General features: G+C 45.7%; 1 protein-coding gene across 1 annotated transcript in view; it reads right to left on the reverse strand.

Annotated features, from left to right (window-relative positions):
• The window catches only part of Tmem212 (transmembrane protein 212), a 30215-nt gene that overhangs the window by 7824 nt on the left and 2789 nt on the right, over positions 1-19602 (reverse strand). The window contains exons 2-3 of the mRNA XM_060376931.1: positions 12790-12849; positions 11206-11529 (exon numbers count right to left, since the gene is read on the reverse strand). Coding sequence (XP_060232914.1) covers positions 11206-11529; positions 12790-12849 — 384 coding nt within the window. The remainder of the gene's footprint in view (positions 1-11205; positions 11530-12789; positions 12850-19602) is intronic.

Here is a 19602-nt window from a genome sequence, read left to right on the forward strand (position 1 = left end):
CATTGCTGCAGCTGCAGGACTCCAGATTTTTGAGCCTTTCAATGTGACTTTGACTGCCAGCTCTCTGTGGGGCCGGCAGACCCTCAGCCTCATACTAGAGCTCAGTCATGGGTCTCCTTGGTTCTGAAGCTTCTAGCAATTTGGACTCTGCAGCTACTGGTTTCCCTAGCCTCAGGCAGCCGTTGTGGGGCTGGACTGTTCAGTGTCTGATCTTGTAAATACATGTTAACCTGATGTATAGAGTCTGTTGGGCTTATTCCTCTACAGAACCCTGCATAATGCCATCTCGAAAATGTGTGTCCTCTTCCCTATTCCCCCCACATCATTCCTAAATCAGGCCCTGCTGTTCCTTGACTGGCCTTGCTCCCAAGCCTTATGTCGCTTTCGTCTCTTTGGTCATGCCCCTTTCGTCTTTCGTCTCTGTTGGTCAGTAGACACATTCTGTTTCTCTCCCTCCAGCTTTATTGTAATTTATGGTAAATGGATACTGGGGAATGAGGATGAATGATGACTATCTGGTGATACCTTGAGTTTATGAATGTGGACCTTTAATAGGAAGGCTGTCTTCAGAAGGTAAATAGAAAATGCTCTGGTCAGAGAAGCTCTGATTGTAGTCCAGCCCTGATGCCACAGTTTCCACTTATGACACAAAGTTTCTCTACAATATAAGAGAGGAAAGGGATACTTGACTTTTTTTTTCACTTTATGTTGTAGGTGGGCATTTATTTTTAGAGCTTAAAACACTATAAACACACACATATGCATATGTGCGTATGTATGTATGCATGTGTGAGTATCTGTCTGCATCCTGGAACTAGAGTTACAAGCAATTGTGAGCTGCCTGAGGTGAGTGGTGGGAACCCAACTCAGGTCCTATGGAAGAGTTGACTCTAATCTTCACTGCTGATCCCTCTCTCTGGCCTTTATTTTTAAATTTTTAAAGGCAAATTATGACTATGTAGAGCAGACTGACTCAAATTCACGGTCCTCCTGCATCCAAATGCTGCTTATTGGGGTTACAAGCATCACATCACATGGCTGAGAAAAATATTATATATATGTATGTATATAAATGCATGTGCACACATTTTTTTTTCAGGTTAGGGTTTTTCTGTGTATCCTTGGCTGTCCTGGGCTTGGTTTGTAGACCAGGCTGGCCTTGAACTCAGAGCAATCCACCTGCCTCTGCCTTCCCGAGTGCTGGGATCACAGGTGTAAGCCACCATGCACAGCTCACACATTTGAATTTAAATCTAGATTTTACATTAAAAACAAAAAACAAAAACAAAAGAAGCCTGTAACATCTCTCTTTGTGGCCCTGGCTTGCTTTGCCTAGCACATGACAGTCAGGTAGGTCTCTCCATTCTCACAAAGGCTATGACCTTGTTTTTTTGTTTTGTTTTGTTTTGTTTGTTTTTGTTTTATTTTGTTTTTAACTGTTGAATAAACTTCCACTGTGTACATCACCACATCTTCTCTATCCGTGCACCCGTACGTAGATGGGCATCTGGGCTGATTCCATAACTTGCTGACTGTGGATAGTGCAGCAATGAGCATGGGCAGGCATCTCTCTGCTGATTTCAGACCCTTCGGATTTATAACCAGGAGTGGTACAGCTGGGGCATTTGGCGGTTCTAGTTTTGTGTCTGGGGAAGACTCATGCTGATTTCCATTCTGGCTGCACTAGTTTACCCTGCTCCAGCAGTGTGGGGTTCCTCTTTCCCCACAGCCTCAGCAACACATGTTACTATTGTCTTTTGATGACACGACATTCTGAGTGGGGTGAGATAGAATCGCAGAAACAGCCTAAATTCACATCGCTTTGATGGCTAAGGACATTGTGTTCCTTTTAAAATATTTTTGTGTGTCTATTTCTTCTTTTGAAGGCTGTCAATTCAATTCACTGTCTCATTTATTGATTACATAATTTTTGGTGTTTTTTTTTTAAATATTTCTTTCTATATTCTGGTAATATAGAAATATAGAACCTTGTTTGGTGCACAGCATGCAAAAATTCTTTGCTATCCTGTAGGCTGTTTCTTCTCTCTGTTGATTATATAAGGGAAAATATTTTAAAATAATCTTTTTCACTCCTTCTTCTTCTCCCTCTCCTCCTTCTTCTCCCTTCTTTCTTCTTCTTCAAATAAAGTGGAGATATGTCCCTTAGCTATTCAATAATATAGTGGAAAGTTGTTTGTTTTCCCAGACAGCCAACACGAACATTTTTTTGTCAGTTTGATATGACAGAATGAATTTTGGATAAAGAAAAGTTTTGCTCTGAAGTGGTTGAAGTAAAAGAAAGAATACAAGAAAGAAAGTGGTTAAAGAGATCTAAGGAGCTGTGAGCTGACATGTGCTTCTCATGTGAGCAATGCTCCTAGCATGTACCATGGCATGGTCTGACTTTGTACCTCAGCAGTATGATGGAACTTAGGGACACATCAGCAACTTCAAACAGGGAAAGAGCCACACATCCCTCAAAACAAAACAAAACAAAACAAAACAAAACAAAACAAAACAAAACAGACAGAACCTCCCTTTCTACTTGCTTTCACCTAGTGCTTCCTTCGGAGATCTCAGAATACCATGTCTGAATAATGTATCAGAAGACATGAAATTTTTCCTTCAAAGTCATAGACTGTGAGAAATCTGGAAAGATCCCTGGAAGCTGCCTGTCCAGAGCCCTGGGTCCTAAAGATGAGCCAACACAGTCCATAGGTGACAGATGTGTGCAGAGCAGAACACTGCAGCCCACACAGCCCCTCCCACACCCTCAGGCCATCGAACAGGAGAGAGTCACAGCGTCACTCTTGGTTCCCATCCTCCTCTTCCCTCCCTAAGTATGTTTGTGATTTCCTCCTTTTGCCATAGAGAGTGGACTCAGGCATCCTGAGACAGCTATCCAGGGTTTCTTTAATATAATGTAAAGTGCCAAACCCACATTGGTACCTTTGACAGGGATTGGATCCCTCCCTCCTTTTTTAGGACCATTATAATCACCAGGGAATCTCTAAGTGTAACTGAAGTGGAATCCTTTCATGGTTCTAGGGAATTGAGGCCTTTGAGTTCTTAAATCAAGATTCTACCTTGGGATATGAATAAATTATATGCACAAGTGAGTGTGTTTGTGTGTGCACACACATATGTGTGCAGAGATGAACATTCGGCTGTGTGGGCAAGAAGTAAGGAGGCCTATCTGTGCAGGCCAGAGGTAAGGTGCTGGGTGTCTTCCTTGATCACGCTCTACCAGCTTGCCATTTCAGCCAGGCTGGCAGGCCAGTGGGCTGCAGGCATCTGTCTCCTGCCCAGTGCTGGGTGTGTATGGGTATGAACTGCTGCCAGATCTTTCAGAGACGCTGGGGTCAGAACTCAGCTGCTTATGTTTGTTTACATGGCAAGCACAGTATTGACTGAGCCATGCCCCCGTTCCCAAAGATATACCTTTTAATAAAACAAAAACCCAGTGTTTTAAACAGCTTCTTTTCTCTCCTCTTTCTTCCTCTTCTTTCTTCCCTCCTTCCCTGCTTCCCATCCTTCCTTTCTTATGCTCAGAATTGAATCTAGGGCCTCACACATGCCAGGCCAACACTCGACAGGCTTATACCCCCGGGTTTCTACCCGCTTTTTTTCCAACTTTAAAGCAGCGTTTCACTAAGTTCCCCAGGCTGGCCTTGAACTGTTTTACTCCACACCCACTCCCCACCATGTAGCTGCCAACAGGCCTTGCTTTTTTTTTTTTTTTTTAATGTGTTTAATATCTGTTCAAACCTGTATTTATTAATACTACTTTGGCTTATGATGTGGAGGAAAGGAGAAATAAGCCCACCAGGATATTTCATGTTAAAAGGCATGGCAAACAGCAAGGCTGAAGTTTAAGATGGTATCTAACAGATGGTATCTAACGTGAAACCCGAGCAAATGCTCTCTAGTCATCCCAGTGAGTTCACCTCAAGAGCCACGTTCCCCTCCTTTCCCCTCACAAGCTGTGCTGTCCTTGCTGCATCCCACTGACGAAGTGAAGTGCAAGGGCCCTGAGAACACAGAATGTTCTCCAGTGGGAAGTGTCATCCAGGAGAGAGAGAAGCACGTCTCTGTAAGGTCATAGAGTGGTAGGACCGATGACACCCTATCTGGTCAGAGGCCTACATTCCAGGCTCTTCAAGAGTTTATGGGATACCTCAGCGTCCTCGTCCGTGAAATGGGCGCATGGACTTCTGAGTATTGAGGGATAAAGAAGCAAAGTACCTGCAGTTAGTTAGTCCAGCTGACTAGTAACTATAGCTAGTACTTGCAGCTAGCAACTACAGCTAGTAATTAGTTGGTAGACAGTACCTACTGTTACTCTCCTATGACCAGGCTTCATGTCGCTGCTCTCTCAGAGAATTTGAGATTGCAGAAGCGGGAATATCTGCTTCATGATTTTCGTTCTCTCATTCTCCCTCACTCTCCTTTCCTCTCTTGCCCCTCTGTGTCTCTGTCTCTCCTCTCTCTTTCTCTTTCCTCCTTACCCTCACTGTGGTGTGTGTATGTGTGTGTGTGTGTGTGTGTGTGTGTGGCATGCATGTACACGTGTGGTCACCTGTATGTGTACGTGTGGCGGCCAGAGGCTGACGTCAGTTAGGTTCTTTTCCCTTTCTCCACCTTATTCTTTGAGTCAGACCCCTCACTAAACCAGGAGCGCCCTATTTGATCTGGACTGGCTGGCCTGTGTGCCCAGCTGTCTGCCTGGCTCTGTGTATGCACTTTACTGCTTGAGCCATCTCCCCAGCCCTGTGGCTATTCTTGTAGTTTCTGATATTTCTGATGACTAATCTGAAGACAACACAATAGACTATCAAGAGGGAAAAATACAGGAAACTCTACTGTTACAGGGGCCCTCTTCAATCCTACTGTATCTGCCTGAGGGGATTTAGTTCCCAGGGTTCCACAAAGATCTTTTACGTTTTTTTATTCTGTCTTTATTTAGTTAGTTATTTTTGGTTTTTTGAGACAGGGTATCTCTTTGTAGCCTTGGCTGTCTGGGACTTCCTTTTTAGACCAGGCTGCCCTCAAACTCACAGATATGGGCCTCTGTCTCCCTGAGAGCTGGGGGGTGTGCTCCACCAGGCCCAGCTTCCTGCAGAGACCTCATTGGAGTTCAACCTGAGGCCTCAGGCCCTAATGCAAGAGTTATAGATGAATCTGCTCACCCATGTCCCTGTAGGCAATCCCAATTAAAGTCATCCAACCAAGGAAAGAACTAAAGATGTGAAACCGGGAGGGAGGCTGTCTGGGAAGCGGAAGGGAATGAGTGGAAAAGGACAGTGGAGGGTAATGGGGGTAGATATGATCAAAGCAGATTTTACACAGGTATGGAAACATCACAGTGAAACCCATTACGATGTGAAATTACTGTATACTAACAATAATGTAAAAAATCCATTTTAAAGTTCATTTATGGAAGCTGGGTGTGGTTGACCGTACTTGTCATCCTAGCAAATAACAGGTGGAGGGAGGAGGATTGCTTGCTGAAAGTATCAGGCTAGCCCCGTCTACATAGTGAGACCCTGTCCCAAAAGTACCTCCCCAACACATTTATATTTGTAATGATGCAGAGAATTAATTCTACTCAAGGTGTGGGCCATTAACGTGACAGCTCATTTGTCTTCTACTATGAGATCGAGCTGCCCATTAATAAATGTTTTGCTCAAGCATCTTTAAATTGAACTTGAAGGGCTTACCAGCGTCTTTTATGTGAAGCAAGCATCTCCATTCATTAGAAAAAGTGAAACCACAATCTCTCATGACAAGGGGGAAAATGTTTTCCTTCCCCTTTTCATTAGAAAAAGCCATAAAACATAACAAAAATTAATGAAAGGAAAATAAAAGGAGCCGTCCCATCTAGTGGGGGCAGGCAGAACAGTTTCAGGGAATGGCTGCAGGGTGACAGAAATCCTTACTCTGATTTTCTCCTAACTCAGTTACTGGACCAAGAAGGGCAGTAATTTTGGTTGCTGTGTTTCTGGCTTTGTTGTCCTGTCTACATTATGTGGGGGGCTGTGAGGGGCAGGTGGTCTGCCATGTTTCTGCAGCCCTTTCCTGGCCCCCAAAGTCAGAAAAGCTGCGCTTCTCTGTTTCTCAGAGTCATCAAATGCTTCCAACATTTCTCAGTGTGATTTCGTTGGGATTGCCTGGCCCTTTCTCTGTGTGACCTATAACAAGTTGACCTCAATCTACAGAAGACAGTTGGGCGTGAGGGCGGATGCAGTGATGCCCTCTCGAGTGCCTGGCTCATTTCTGAAAACATAAACTTACAGGGGGGGGGGAACCCTCAGAAGAATGTGCCACTGGTCACTGTGACTAGCGAAAACAAATGATGTGGCAGTCCTATTTCCTCCCACCTTCCACTGTTACTGTACCTTCGCCTTTGTTTTTCAGTGTAATTGTTTCTTGGGGAACTGTGCACATGTTTATGATATATCTTGATCACCGTTTTCTCTTTTTTAAAAAGAAGTTCTCTAGACTCTCACATTTTCTGATAGATCTGTTTTCCTGGAAGAATAGTGATTTTTAGAATGACACTTAAAATTGCCACTTTTTACACCCTTATCAAAGTTTTAGTTGCAAGTACCAGCCAGAGCATGCTCTATAATAGGTATCATAGTTTAAATAAAAAATTCCGGGCATTCTTAGGAAAAAAAGAAAAACAAAGATATTGCTAACACTTTTCTTATGTAAGAGAATCTAGCAAACACAGGCCAGTGGTATGATTCAGTGGATGGGGGTACTTGCTCCATAGACCGGAGATGAGTCCTATTCCCAGAACCCACAAGGTAGAAGGAAATATCCATCTCCCGAAGGACATCCTCTGACCTCCATGTAAACACAGTGGAATGAGCCCCAATAAAGGGAAAAAACACCTAGCATGTTAACTACCCAGGGCTTCGTCACAGATAGAAGCAATACGGTGAGGTTTCTACCTGGATAGAATTACTGTTTTCTTCTACCAAACGCCCACGTGTTTTGAAATTTTGATAACTAATATACCAATTTCATTGCTGGAAATTGTGCTAGATATTTTGAGATTTTTACGTGGAGATAGGCTTGGTTGGGCTGTGCAAATGTGGGCTGGGCGGCTGAGCCGTAGGCGTTAATGTAGACCTTCGGGTCACATTGTCTCAGCCCCCACAGTTGCTAACAGGGCTGTGGCCTTTGTCGATTAAGCCATTCAAATCACCCAAAAATGCACTCCAGGGAAATGGCACTTAGTAAACTGATCTAGATGTTTGCCTAAATTGGTGCTGCCTTGCAGGCAGATAGGGAAGTGGGGAATGTGTCCAGAAATGGCAGTAAGAAGAGACTCTTTTGTAGGGAAATAAGGTGTAAGGGGCTGGGGACAGAGCTCAGTAGAGTACTTCTAGCCTTCCTGAAACCATGGATTCAATTCCCAGCACCTCATAATCCAGCTGGAGTGGTTCACACCTGTAATCCCAGTGCTTGAGAGGAAGAGGCAGGAAGGTCACAAGTTCAAGGTTGACCTGGGTTATGTGATACCCTTTCTTTAAGAAGGGGGTGGGGGTGGAGTGTGGAAAGAAAGGAACAAGTCATAATGTCAATTCACTGGCTTTTGTGGTTGTTAGAATTTCCCAGGATGTGTGTCATGAACGTGCATTGTCTGTGTTCTTCCTCAGGATTCTGACATGGCAGGGCTCAGGTGGGGTCCAGAAATCTATTTTAATAAGAACTCAGAACCCAGGCATGTTCAAGCCTGTCTGTAATCCCAGTACCTTGGAGGTGAAGGCGGAGGACCAGGAGTCCAAGGTCATCCTCAGCTATGCGGTGAGTTTGAGGCCAGCCTGGGCTACAGGAGACGCTATCTCAAAACAAACAAGAAGCACGTGGTCTAAGCTGCCTTCGTGCTTCTGATGGGTGCTCTATGGGCTGAGGGGCAGCGCTGGAGCAGGAGTGACTTCCGCCTGGGACTGTTTTACCCTCTGGCCCAGCGGCTCTCAACCTTCCTAACTCTTGCCACCTTTAATACAGCTCCTCATGCTGTGGTGACCCCAACCAGAGAATTATTTTTACTGCTACTTCGTAACTGTAACTTTGATACTGTTACGAATCATGGTGTAGATATCCGTGCTTTCCAGTGGTTGTGACATCTGTGAAAGGGTTGTTTGACCCCTCCCAAAAGGGTTGAGATCCACAGGTAACTCAGTTCTGCGCCCTGTTCACTTTCTCTCTCTCCAGGGACTGCAGGCAGCCTCCTGGCATAGCCCCTGGAGCTCACTGGCCAAACTCTGTACCCAGTTTTCCTTCCTTTCTCCCTGCCCTACATGTGTGCTAAATGGAGGTGTTTCAAGCATCACGTACAAGGGGTGGCCATCGGCCTAGTGAACCCCCTTGGTGGGGCGTTATGGTGGCCAGAACTTCACTGGTTCTCTTAGCCACAGGTTTCTCTGGACAAAGAACTCATGGGCTGCTCACTGCTCACGACTTGGGAGAAGTTTCAAATCCTAACTTTCCAGATGCCGTGGAAGTGCAGGGAGGGAGGGGATGTGGGTTGGCTTGCCTTTATTGGCAGGCCTCCCTGTAAAGTCAGCCCTGTTCCTAGGAATGTACAGGATTTCCTTTGTGGACGTATATAGGAGCCGAAGGGGACAAGACTGACCACAAAAGGCACCAAGAGTGCCAACTTCCTGTAGTTAGCTTTGCTGGTTGGGGCAGATAGAATTGAAGTGGAAGAAAAGAAGCTGGTGAACCCTGCCGAGATTCACTTGACCCTGGCAGATAGGAATGTGAGTCACAAAAGCAGGGTTTGCCTTTGGGAGCTTCTCTTTCTCTAGATGGCTTTTCAAGCATCAGAGGATGAGCATCAGCCACAGCTGGAAGCATTAGGGGCAGAGGCCTCCTGTGCTCTCCCAGCTTCAATCCTGGGGCACTGTGGCTGGGTCTGGGGCCCGCAGGCCAGCAGTAGTAGCACTAGGAAGGGGCAAGGCAGGCTGAATGAATCTGGCTTGGGCAGAAGTTAGTTTGGGTTCAGAAATGGGTTCTGCCCCTTAGCTGGCTGACCTGAGGCAAGTTAAATTCCCCCACCCCTGGTTTGTTCGAGACTGGGCCTTATGTACCTCACACTGGATATGACCTTGTCAAGGACTGTTTTGAACTCCTGCTTCTGCCTTTCAAGTGCTGAGGGTTTTTTTGTTTGTTTGTTTGTTTTTGTGGTGCTTGGACTCAAACCCAGAGCTTGCACATAACAGACAAGCACTCTCCCAACAGCCCCAGCCCTTAAATGAACTGGTTAGGAGAAGTATACAACCCGTAAAGTGCAAACTTAGCACCACACAGTCGGAAGTCGGCTGGAACCACACGTTAGTATTATTACTGGCCCTCCTTGGAGAAAGCTAGGAAGTCCAGCTTGGTTTGGGACATACAAACTTCTCTAGCATGGCCCAAACAGAAACACCGAGAAAACCTTTTCTGTATGTTGTTTAGCAACCGAGTGAATACCTTTTGGAATTCGTGAGGCAGATGCCAGATTAAAGCATCTGTATTTCACTAATATTTAAAGGATAAAGGGTGTCTGTACAATCAGGTTCCACAAAGCTTTCAGTATTCTCTATTAGGAAAATTTTGTATGTTAAAGCTTAATATGGGACAGTGAAGCAGACAATTAAGTTTATTCTAACACCAAGAGGAATTACCAATGAACTTGCCAAAGCATGGTTTAAATTTTGACTTGTGGCTGGCAAGACATTTAGCAGCCAAGAGCATTGGCTGCTCCCTGTACCCACGTGACAGCTCACAACTGTCAGTTACTCAGTTCCAAGGACCCCACACCCTCCTTGGCCTCCATGGCTCTGCAGAAATGTGCTCTACAGACACGCGTGCAGACCAAACACCCATACACATAACACAAAAATTTAGAAGAGTATATGTTTGAGAGCCAGATATGGTGAGGCATGCCTGTCAATCTAGCATGTGGGAGGCTGGGATTGTCAAGAGTTCGAGGCCATCCTAGGCTTAGTACTGAGTTCCAGCTCTTAGGACTAACGCAGGGCAGGGTGGGGGCACACATCATCTTTATATGCAAATGCTGACATTTCTCAGCATTTGTTGAAGCATACGTGATAAATAATACTGTCTAAATCTAAGATGTGCATGACAATGTGTCTGGAAATGTTTTTCCACAATCAAGTGAGTGACTCTGCCATCAATTGTCTGTCTTGTTACCGTCTGTTTTTTTATATGCACTTGCCTGGTAAGAACACCCACAACTTCCTGGGGAGCTGCTGCCGGGGGTAAGAGCCCTTGCTGTGGAAATGTGAGGACACTAGTAGCCCAGCAAGGATGGCGGAGACAGGACGCTCCTACGAACTCACTGGTTGTTGGCTAGCCTAACCCAGCAGGTAACTTCTGGGGTCCATGAGAGATCCTAACTCAAAGGACTAAGGGGGTGAGCAATAGAAAAAGACATTTGACGTCTTCCTCAGGTTCCACATGCATCCATGGGCATGCGCACCCCCAATTCACACATGCATATTCACAGATTTCACCATGAAGACTGGATATATGGTCACACATCTGCCATCCCAGCATTTTGAAAGCTGAGGGGTGAGGGTGCAGAGTGTGAGGCCAACCTGGGGTCTATAGTGAGACACTGGTCAAAACCCATAAACACTCACAACCCCCCCCCACACAGCACATACTCACACATGTATCCACCCCCTGCACTGTATGCACACACACACACTTCTACATATATATCCACAAACCATACACACACACATACACACCCACGTCCAAACACACACATGCTTGCATAAAAGCACTCACATACACAATCGCACACACACACACCATGTAAACACACACATGAAAGTAGAAAGGAAACTAGTTACGGGAAAGGGGCTCAGTGGAAGACAAAAGGGGGAAAAGAGAAGATGATGTGAGGTGAACCATGCTCTAATACATTATATACATGTATGAAATTATCAGTTAACTTAAAAATTAAAAAATAGCAAAGAGGTGGGAGTGTGTACCGTTGCCTGATTCCTATACACAGTTATGCCCATTCTTCCGAAATCAAGTATTGAGGATCTGTGACACGCTGGACACTGGTTACCTTGGCAGGGGACAGAGGAGAGCGGACACTGAGGGTTCCTACAGTCCTTCCCTTCATCATTCCGGACCTGCAAGCCCCGGCCTCCCTTTGTTGAAACTCACATTTATGTTTCCGTCCTGTAGCAGTCTTGAGGAGAGCTTGATGAACAGTGCCAAGGACACACAGAACAGGCTGGAGCTCAGGCACAGGTCCAGGGCCTGAAGTGCCAGGTGATACTCTTCATAGTGGAGGGGGTCCACACAGACTGACGGGAACTTCGTGTACGGGAAAGGGAAGGTGACTGCGTGACCGAGGTAATTGGTTCCCGCCACCCCTGAAAAGGAGTAGAAGCAGTACGGGCCAAGGAGGACCGATTCCAAGGCTATTGCAAAATGAAGTGGACATCCCATAATGCTCAGAGTTCCGAAGGTGAAAACAGTTTCCCACTGAAAATAAGCAGAGACAAACTGTTACTTGGAGAAAGAGTGTGGCCATTAATTTCCTCTACGTGGAAGAGCAGAGAAGCACGCTGCTTTCATTTCTCTTCATTTGTTTTCCAGACAAAGTCTCTTATAAGTCCAGGCAGCATGTTTTATGTTGCCAAGGTTAGCCTCGAACTCTTGACCTTTCCTGCCTCTACCCCACCAAGTGCCACACTAGATTACCCTACCCACCCATCCCAGAGCTGCCATTTAAAATTTAATCCCAAGGTCTTCCATAAGCCAGGCCAACACTCTCCTCCTGAAACTCCATCCCTAGTCTTCCCAACCTTCCTTTTAGGTTTTTCTTCTTCCAATTTGAGTCAAAATGAAATCAATGAAGTTTTATTTCTTTATTCCTAATCATACACAGTGCAAGTTTGTGTTTGGGGTGGGGGGAATGAATGGACCAAATCCCTTCTCTAGGACCTGCTACTCAGGGTACAGACTGGGCAGCTCTGCACAGCTCAAAAGCCTCTCAGAAAGGTTGCCTTTCAGACTTCACCCAGACCTCCATCTGCATTGTAGCTGGAGCTGAGCCCCTGTCTACAGCCTTTGCTATGGATATGAGGCCTACAATCAGATACTGTGCTCTTTTCTGCAGCAAGGGGAAGAATGCTGTTAAACAGGAGCTCCCACGGAGAGCGCATCCTTTCCTGGCCGGAGAGAGTGGGAAGGAAACTTCAGAGTTGAGATGCGAACTGCTTTATTGAGAGGTGTAGTTCAGTAAGTAGGGTGCTGGCCTACCTACTTGGCTTCAACTCATAACACATGCACACACATGCAGCACACACACACACACACACACACACACACACACACACACACGGACGCATCCATCATTTAAGCAGAAGAGCCTGAACTTCATTGCTACAACATGATGAACTTCTGTAGCACTGATACTGACCCCAAACAATAACAATGAACTTGGAGAAATTTTTTGGAGTAAGAACTGGATTTAAAAAAAAAAAAAAAAAACTATACATTTTAAACATAGCTTATAAAATTGGGCAAGGTGCACATGCCTTTAATGCCAGCACTTGGGAGGTGGGAAAAGGAGGATTAGAAATTTGAGTTCATCATCAGCTATACCACAAGCTGATGATGACAGCCTAGGATACATGAGACCCAGTCTTGATACACACACACACACACACACACACACACACACACACACACGACTGTCAAATCCACTGTATCATCCTCACTGACATTTTTTGTATTTACCAAGTATCTCTGGGTCCACTGTCTGTGAGCAAGCAGTACAAGTGTCCCAGCTGTGATGGCCTGTGAAAAGAAAATTGGAAAAAAATAACATCTCCAATTGAAGAGACCTCTGCAAAGAGTTCAATCTGTCTCACAGCTTGACAACTTTATCACAAGCTGGAAGGCAGGGCAAAGGGTGAGATGGATTTACGGCTCTGAGCTCTTCATCTCTGAGAGGAACCGTGTTGACAGGGAGGAAAATAAGCCATTAGAATCATCAGGACATGAGTCACACCAGCTCATTTTCTATTCTCTGTGTTGCCTCTGCCGTCACAGCCACCACCTCCGCTCCTGTCAGGTCACCACAGTTAAAGCTTGGCTTCCTAGACCTTGAGCTGTGCTTTGTGTGCTGATCTGAATGAGAGACGCCCCCATAGGCTCGTGTATTTGAACACTTGGCCCCAAGTTGGTGGCACTGTTAGGGAAGGGTATGGAATCTTTAGGACTTGGAGCCTTGCTGGATGTCGTATGTTCAAGTGTGTGTGTGTGTGGGGGGAATGGGCTTTGAGGTATTTCTGCGTGCTTCCTCTGCTCTCTTCTTACTCTTTGGGGGTGGAAATGTAAAGAGCCATCTTCCTCCTTCTGCTGGCATACCACAACTTTCAGGCCATCATAGACTCTAACACTCTGGAACCATAAGACAAAATAAACTCTTAAGTTGCTTTTGGTTATGGCTTTTTTTTTTTTATCACAGCAACAGAAAAGTAATGTGTGTATGTGTGTAATTTTAGAGATTTTTAACATTTATTTTTATCTGACCTCCTCTATGTGTGCATATGAATGAGTGTGTGTGTTTGCATGTAGGTAGGATAAATTTATGGGATTGGTTCTTTCCCCTGCCATGTGGGGCCTGGGGATTGAATTCAGACAGCAGGGTTGGCTGCAAGCATGTTTACTCACTTGAGCCATGTTTTCATATTTCTAGCAAATTTATAAAGCTGCAAATGGGACAAACTGGAATGGAGAGCTGTCCCCAGCCCCAGGAAGAATTTCTAGCTGAGGCCTGATCTTTTGCAGGCGTCCTTGAGCTGATAATTGGGGCATAGACACATGGCCTCTGTTTCCCAAATAATAAAGACAGTCATTAGAAGGGATATGTGGCATAGCAGTTAGTGTTCTGGGTACAGTGCTATCCACTTTTATGAAGGGATTTTATAGTTCCTGTTCAAAGACAAAGACCCAAAATACAGAACGAAAATAGTTAATAAAGGAGGGAATGATGTACCCAGAATGCTGCAGTAGATAATGGAAAAAGAATTTCTGAGCTCATCTCAGATTCATCACGAGGTCTGATGAAGGAGCCATTCGTGGTTATTGAGACTAGAAATCGCTTATCCCCAAACCACAGAAATCCTTACTCCCAGTCAAAGCATGAATTTTGAGGTCCAGATAGAAAGTCAGGAAGAGATGAGCCCAAAATTAGATATTGAGTGTAGACAGGTTTAAAAACAGCACAGTTTTTATTTTGACAGAGGACCAACTATAATGGCATGCACAGAATTGGTTAATTTAAGGGGGAAATCAGAGCTTCGTCCATGTGAGCTAACAGGGTACTGCTTGCAGAGCTCCAAGTTTCATGTATTTATTGTTTTGAAACTTGGATCTAGAGAAACGGGGAGAGGGGAACACCCACTCACGCATGGCTCCTGCTGCTGAGCCCGAAGCTCACAGACTTGGCTTGGTTCTACCATGAAAGTCCTGTGGATAAAAACAGAACCATCTGTAGTCGAAAGAGGTTCCTGGCTGGATTCTGCAAGAGGAACCTTTCCAAGGGATGTTAAGGAGGCAGAGACGGTGCAAACAGCACCACAAAGAAGAGAATTACTAGGAGCAGAGAAATGGAGCCCATGCTGTCTAAGCTTCCAGGCTGAACCATGCTCTCCTCTGGTCAGTCACAGGAGCTCAGAAGCAAAAGGGAAGAGGGGGCTGTTCCTGTCCCTTTGCAGGTGAAGCTATGGAAGATAGCTGACATTATGGGATGCTGAGATTTGAGCTGGCCTTAAGTGTGCTGGCAGGGGTTTCTTTCCTTTTGAAAGTTGAAAAGCACTGCAGAACTGCAGTTTCCTGTTATTTTGGTCAAAGTGGCCAGCTTGGATTTTGCCTTGTTTACACACAACTGTGAAAAAGCTCTTTCACTGAGCAGTAGCCTGGGATGAAGGCTGTTTGGGAACCTCTTAAATTCACCTGGCTGATGGGGTGGGGAGTGTCTGGAGGGGGGTGCTAGAGCCAAGCACACCCATCTTCCTTGATGTGCACTCTCTTCTATTTTTAGATAAGGACAAGGAAAGAATTAAAAAGACAGAGATCTGAGAGCAGAGAAGAGGGACAAAAAAACAGTAAGGAAGGAGCGGGTGTCTGGGAACTGGAGGGCTGTGTGGTTGTGGGGAGGACAGGGAGGAGAGGTGTCTGGTAAAGGAAGAGAGAGCATTCCCCTCCCTCTGCCATGCTATCGGCTTGCTTTCCAGGGATGGCTAACATGTGCCTCACTTGCTAATTGTGAGGCCTCCTCCTTGATGTTTAAACTGCCTAAGGACAACACTTGGTTCCCAGAAGCAGATGAATTAAAGGAAGCAATAGAAATGGAAACGTTAGTGGCCTCAGATGAAGAGAGAATATAACCTAGTCATCTACAAGCATCTATGCGGGTCTGCTATAAGCAGGGAGCGAGGTGAGCACCACGCAGTTGAAGTAATGATAATATCGCTTCACATCAATTATACTTAACCAATGTATGGCAGACATAGTGGTAAACACGTTATGTGTGTTAACACATTGAATCTACATAATGAGGCTAAAGATGTAGTTCTATTGTCAGAGTGCTTTCCTCACACACAGAAGTCCTGATTGTGATTTCCTGCTTTTCCTGAACTGGGCATGGTGGCACACATCTGTAGTCCTAACCCTTGGTGCATAGAGGCAGGAGGATCAATGTCATTTTCCATTATACAGAGAGTTTGAGGCCAGCCTGAGCTACACGAGACCTTGCGTTGGTTTCTTTCTATTTCTGTTATAAAATTCCCTGACAGAAACCGCCTAAGGGACAAAGAATTATTTTGGCTTACAGTTCTGGGGAGATACTGTCCAGTGTGTGGAAAGACATGGCAGCAGACGGAGAAGGCAAGACAGCAGGACTAAGAGACTGGCCGTTCACACCGCATCTGTACTCAGGAAGCAGAGGACAGGACATAGGGCGAGCGACGAGGCCTCGAGATCTGTCCTCAGTGACTGACTTTCTCTTTAATCCAGATTCCGTGTCCCGAAGCTTCCACAACCATTGCAAAGAATGCCACTAGCTGGGAATCAAGTGTTCAAACGCCTGCACCTGCGGGGGACATTTCCCACCGAAAGTAGACTCTTTCTTAAACATAAAGTTAAAGAAACTGACGTGGAGATACTCTTCTCTTCTCAAGAAGCTAAGAGGCTGTGCAAGATTACTAAGAACACCAAATAATAGCAGCATGAACATGATTCCAAATCTCACTGCAATTTGCAGTCTGGATAAAAACAAATGTCCTCATTGAAGAGGCTGAGGAGAGATGGCTCAGAAGTTAAGAGTGCATACTCTTGCAGAGGATCTGAGTTCAGCTCTCAGCACCCATGGCAGACAGCTCACACCTGCCTGAAACGCTGGCTTTAAAGGGATCTGATTTCCTCTTCTAGCCTCTGAGATAACTGCCTCTCTCTCTCTCTCTCTCTCTCTCTCTCTCTCTCTCTCTCTGTCTGTCTCTCTGTCACTCTCTGTCTCTCTGGGTGTGTCTGTGTGCATGTGTCTGTGTCTCTGTCCCTCTCTCACATACATTATAAACAAAACAATTAATTTACCAAATAAAATAAAAATAGGCAAGAATGAGTGTTTGGCACACAAGAAGAACTTAGGTATTACGTTCAGGAGGAAAATGGATGAAGGCTCCAGGCAGGGTAAATAGAGTTTGGAGCAGGTCTAAAGGATGGCTTTGATTGGCATGACCATGACCGGGGAGGGCAGGCTCAGCTGGAGACCCATATCTGCAGAGGTGAGGAAGTGATTATGTGCTTGAGGCCCATACAGGGAGGAACCCAGACTTGCAGCAGGGGTGGGGTGGGGTGTCTTGGTGAAAAAAGCAGAACATCAGAGTTGAAAGCTATGTTACAGCAGGATGAGGGGGACCTCAAAAGCTAGGTCAATACATGTTGGGTTTATCTGGGGACAGCCAAGTAGAAGCAGCAGCAGCTAGTCTGGCTCACGCTACAGTGAAGACATCTGAGACAGATGTTGCATCCACGCTGGACTGGAATGGGTGGGGTCTCAGGGCCTGGGATGACCCAGGTCTTTAGACTTTAAACTCCACTCATGGTGAACAGTACATCTTGTTTCTTGGTTTAGCTACAAATCTTTTTTTTTTTTTTTTTTTTTTTTTTTTTTTGAGACAGTGTCCTTTTAACAGAAATATTAGGGCCAGAGTCTGGACCCTGGCAGCCCTAATGAGCCACATCAGCTGCCCATTCTCACAGTGGGAGGAAGAACTGAGAGGCCCATCCTCTCTGCCAAACTCATCTTCAGCGTCTTACTAGGAAGTTTGTGTTTGGGCGGAGAACGAGAGGTAGGCAGGCAGAGGTGAACAGTCTTGGTCAAGGTGTGTTCCTGCCCATCTCTGCCCCAGCTCCAGGCTCCTCTGCAAGGTTGTCTGAGATTCCCAGGGATACTTTAGTTCCTCAGAGCCCATTGTTTCGGTGGCCTCATGGTCAAAAGGAGGGCGCACAAAGTCCCTTTGGAGCATCTTCGTTGCTTTTAGGGCAGTTATAATTCATGTGACTCAGGTTCGCCTCCAGTGCAGCCTAGGATGACTTAGAACTTCTCATCCTCCGGCTTCCATCCCCCAAGTACATCATGTGCCACCAAGCCCAGTTTACGTGGTTCTGGAGATCCATCCTAGGGCTTCATGTATGCTGATTGTTGCTAAGCACCCTACCAACTGACCTAATCCTGCATCCCTTCAGTCTAATTTTATATCTAATAGGTTAAGTACCAGATCTTTACTATGTGGTAAACTACTATTCTCTATTCTGTGGTATTCTATTCTTTAAAACTGCCTTTTCCTGCCCTGTGCATTAGTCTTATAATCTGCTAATGCAGAGATTCCCTACAGTTTACATTTCATGTTTGTCTAGATATAAAACCTGAGTAGGGTGAAAAAGCAGAAGAGATGGGAAGGTGCACAGTGCCCAGGAAGAAAAAAGTATACTTTGGGACATACTTTGGAAAAATCTAACGCCCCATGGCAGGTGATTTAAGGAGGGCTGGTTTAGGGCATCGCTTCACAGTGCAGGTCTTGAGCTGACGGCATTGTGTTCTCTAGTATTAAAAAAGTTTTTAGTGCCAAAGCGTGGACCTTGACGGGATCAGCAAACTAGACCGGGCAACCTATCCGCAAAAGGGGAGATAAAGTGACAGTAGAGAGAAGCAGAGAAAGGTGATCTATTCATCACGGTCATGTTGGAAGGAGGAGAAACGAGAACCCCCCCAAGTCCACCTTCAGTTCCCAGCATGAGGTTTATCTTCATACAGAGGCCAAGGAATATGGAAGAGTAAGCAGTGAGGTCCAAGACGCGCCCAGATCCGTCACTGTCTAGATTCAAGTCCATCTAATCAAGGGGCTCTGAAAAGCTATCAGGCCTGTGTGAAACCTTTATTTGGAGATAGGTTCCTTCCCTGATGGCAGCCTTTTCCTTCCCTGGGCATGAGATTCCTGGGAAAGTTCCTATTCCTTGGGGCCCATTGTTTCAGTAGGTGGGTAGCCGAAGGGAGGGGCACATCTATCTGTCTTTTGGAATATTTTCCCCACTGCCAGAGCTGGTGAGTGGGAGCTGACTGATGGGCACCGCTGAGGCCCACCTTCACCCAGCCCTGACCCTGCCATTCACAGATCCCCAGCACTAGCCTTGCTATCTTCCACCCCTAGTGACTTTCACAGTCTGAAAAGAGGCTACTTTAGTGGAAAAAAAAATTGAGTCAAGGGCCATTCTTGGTTTGAAATTGATTTCCCAACACAAAGAAAAGGAAGCTGGAGAAGAGAGAATTGGTTTGGATGACTGGATGACTAATTTGTTTTCAGACAGGCTGGCTAGAGAATGGTTTGCACTATTTAAGTGGAAAACTAGCCATTGACAAAGATGAATTTGACCAGGCTCTCCTCTTCCTTGTGAAATCTTAGAAGGGGACCCGCGAGATGGCTCAGCAGGTGAAGGCACCTGCTGCCAAGCTGAGACCTGAGTTTGATCCCACGTGGAGGAAGGGAGAACGGCCTCCCGAGTGTTCCTCTCTCACCTCCACAGGTACACAGGGCGTCCTGGCACTCACACACACATGACATGAATCAAGTAAGGAAAACACAGTAAGGGACAAACCATTTTACCCAGAACTCCAGTGAGCAGCCCATCTTCTGCGCCAGTGATGTTTGATGACCCTGACTGTGTATTTCGTCTCTCTATCCTTCGGCATCACCCTGGAAGATAAGGTCTGTCCTAGATAATTGCCTAGTCTGTCCTCAGCAAAAATCTCCATGATTTCTCCTTGCATGATTTCTTTCTTTCCTCTTAGTAATTTCCTACCTACTGCCCCACACCCTGCTCCTTGACCTAAACTTTCTCTTTTGCTGTAATATCTGGAGTTGAACTTGGTCCTGCACTGGGGTTTCCTTTCTCCATTCTGCAATGCTACTGGCTAAAATCTGGTTTCATTATTGTATCCACTGCCAGACATTGGCTTTTCTCTGATACCATCTGGTAGCTGAGAAG

The sequence above is a fragment of the Meriones unguiculatus genome, chromosome 2, assembly GCF_030254825.1.
Source record: "Meriones unguiculatus strain TT.TT164.6M chromosome 2, Bangor_MerUng_6.1, whole genome shotgun sequence".
Lineage (NCBI taxonomy): Eukaryota > Metazoa > Chordata > Mammalia > Rodentia > Muridae > Meriones > Meriones unguiculatus.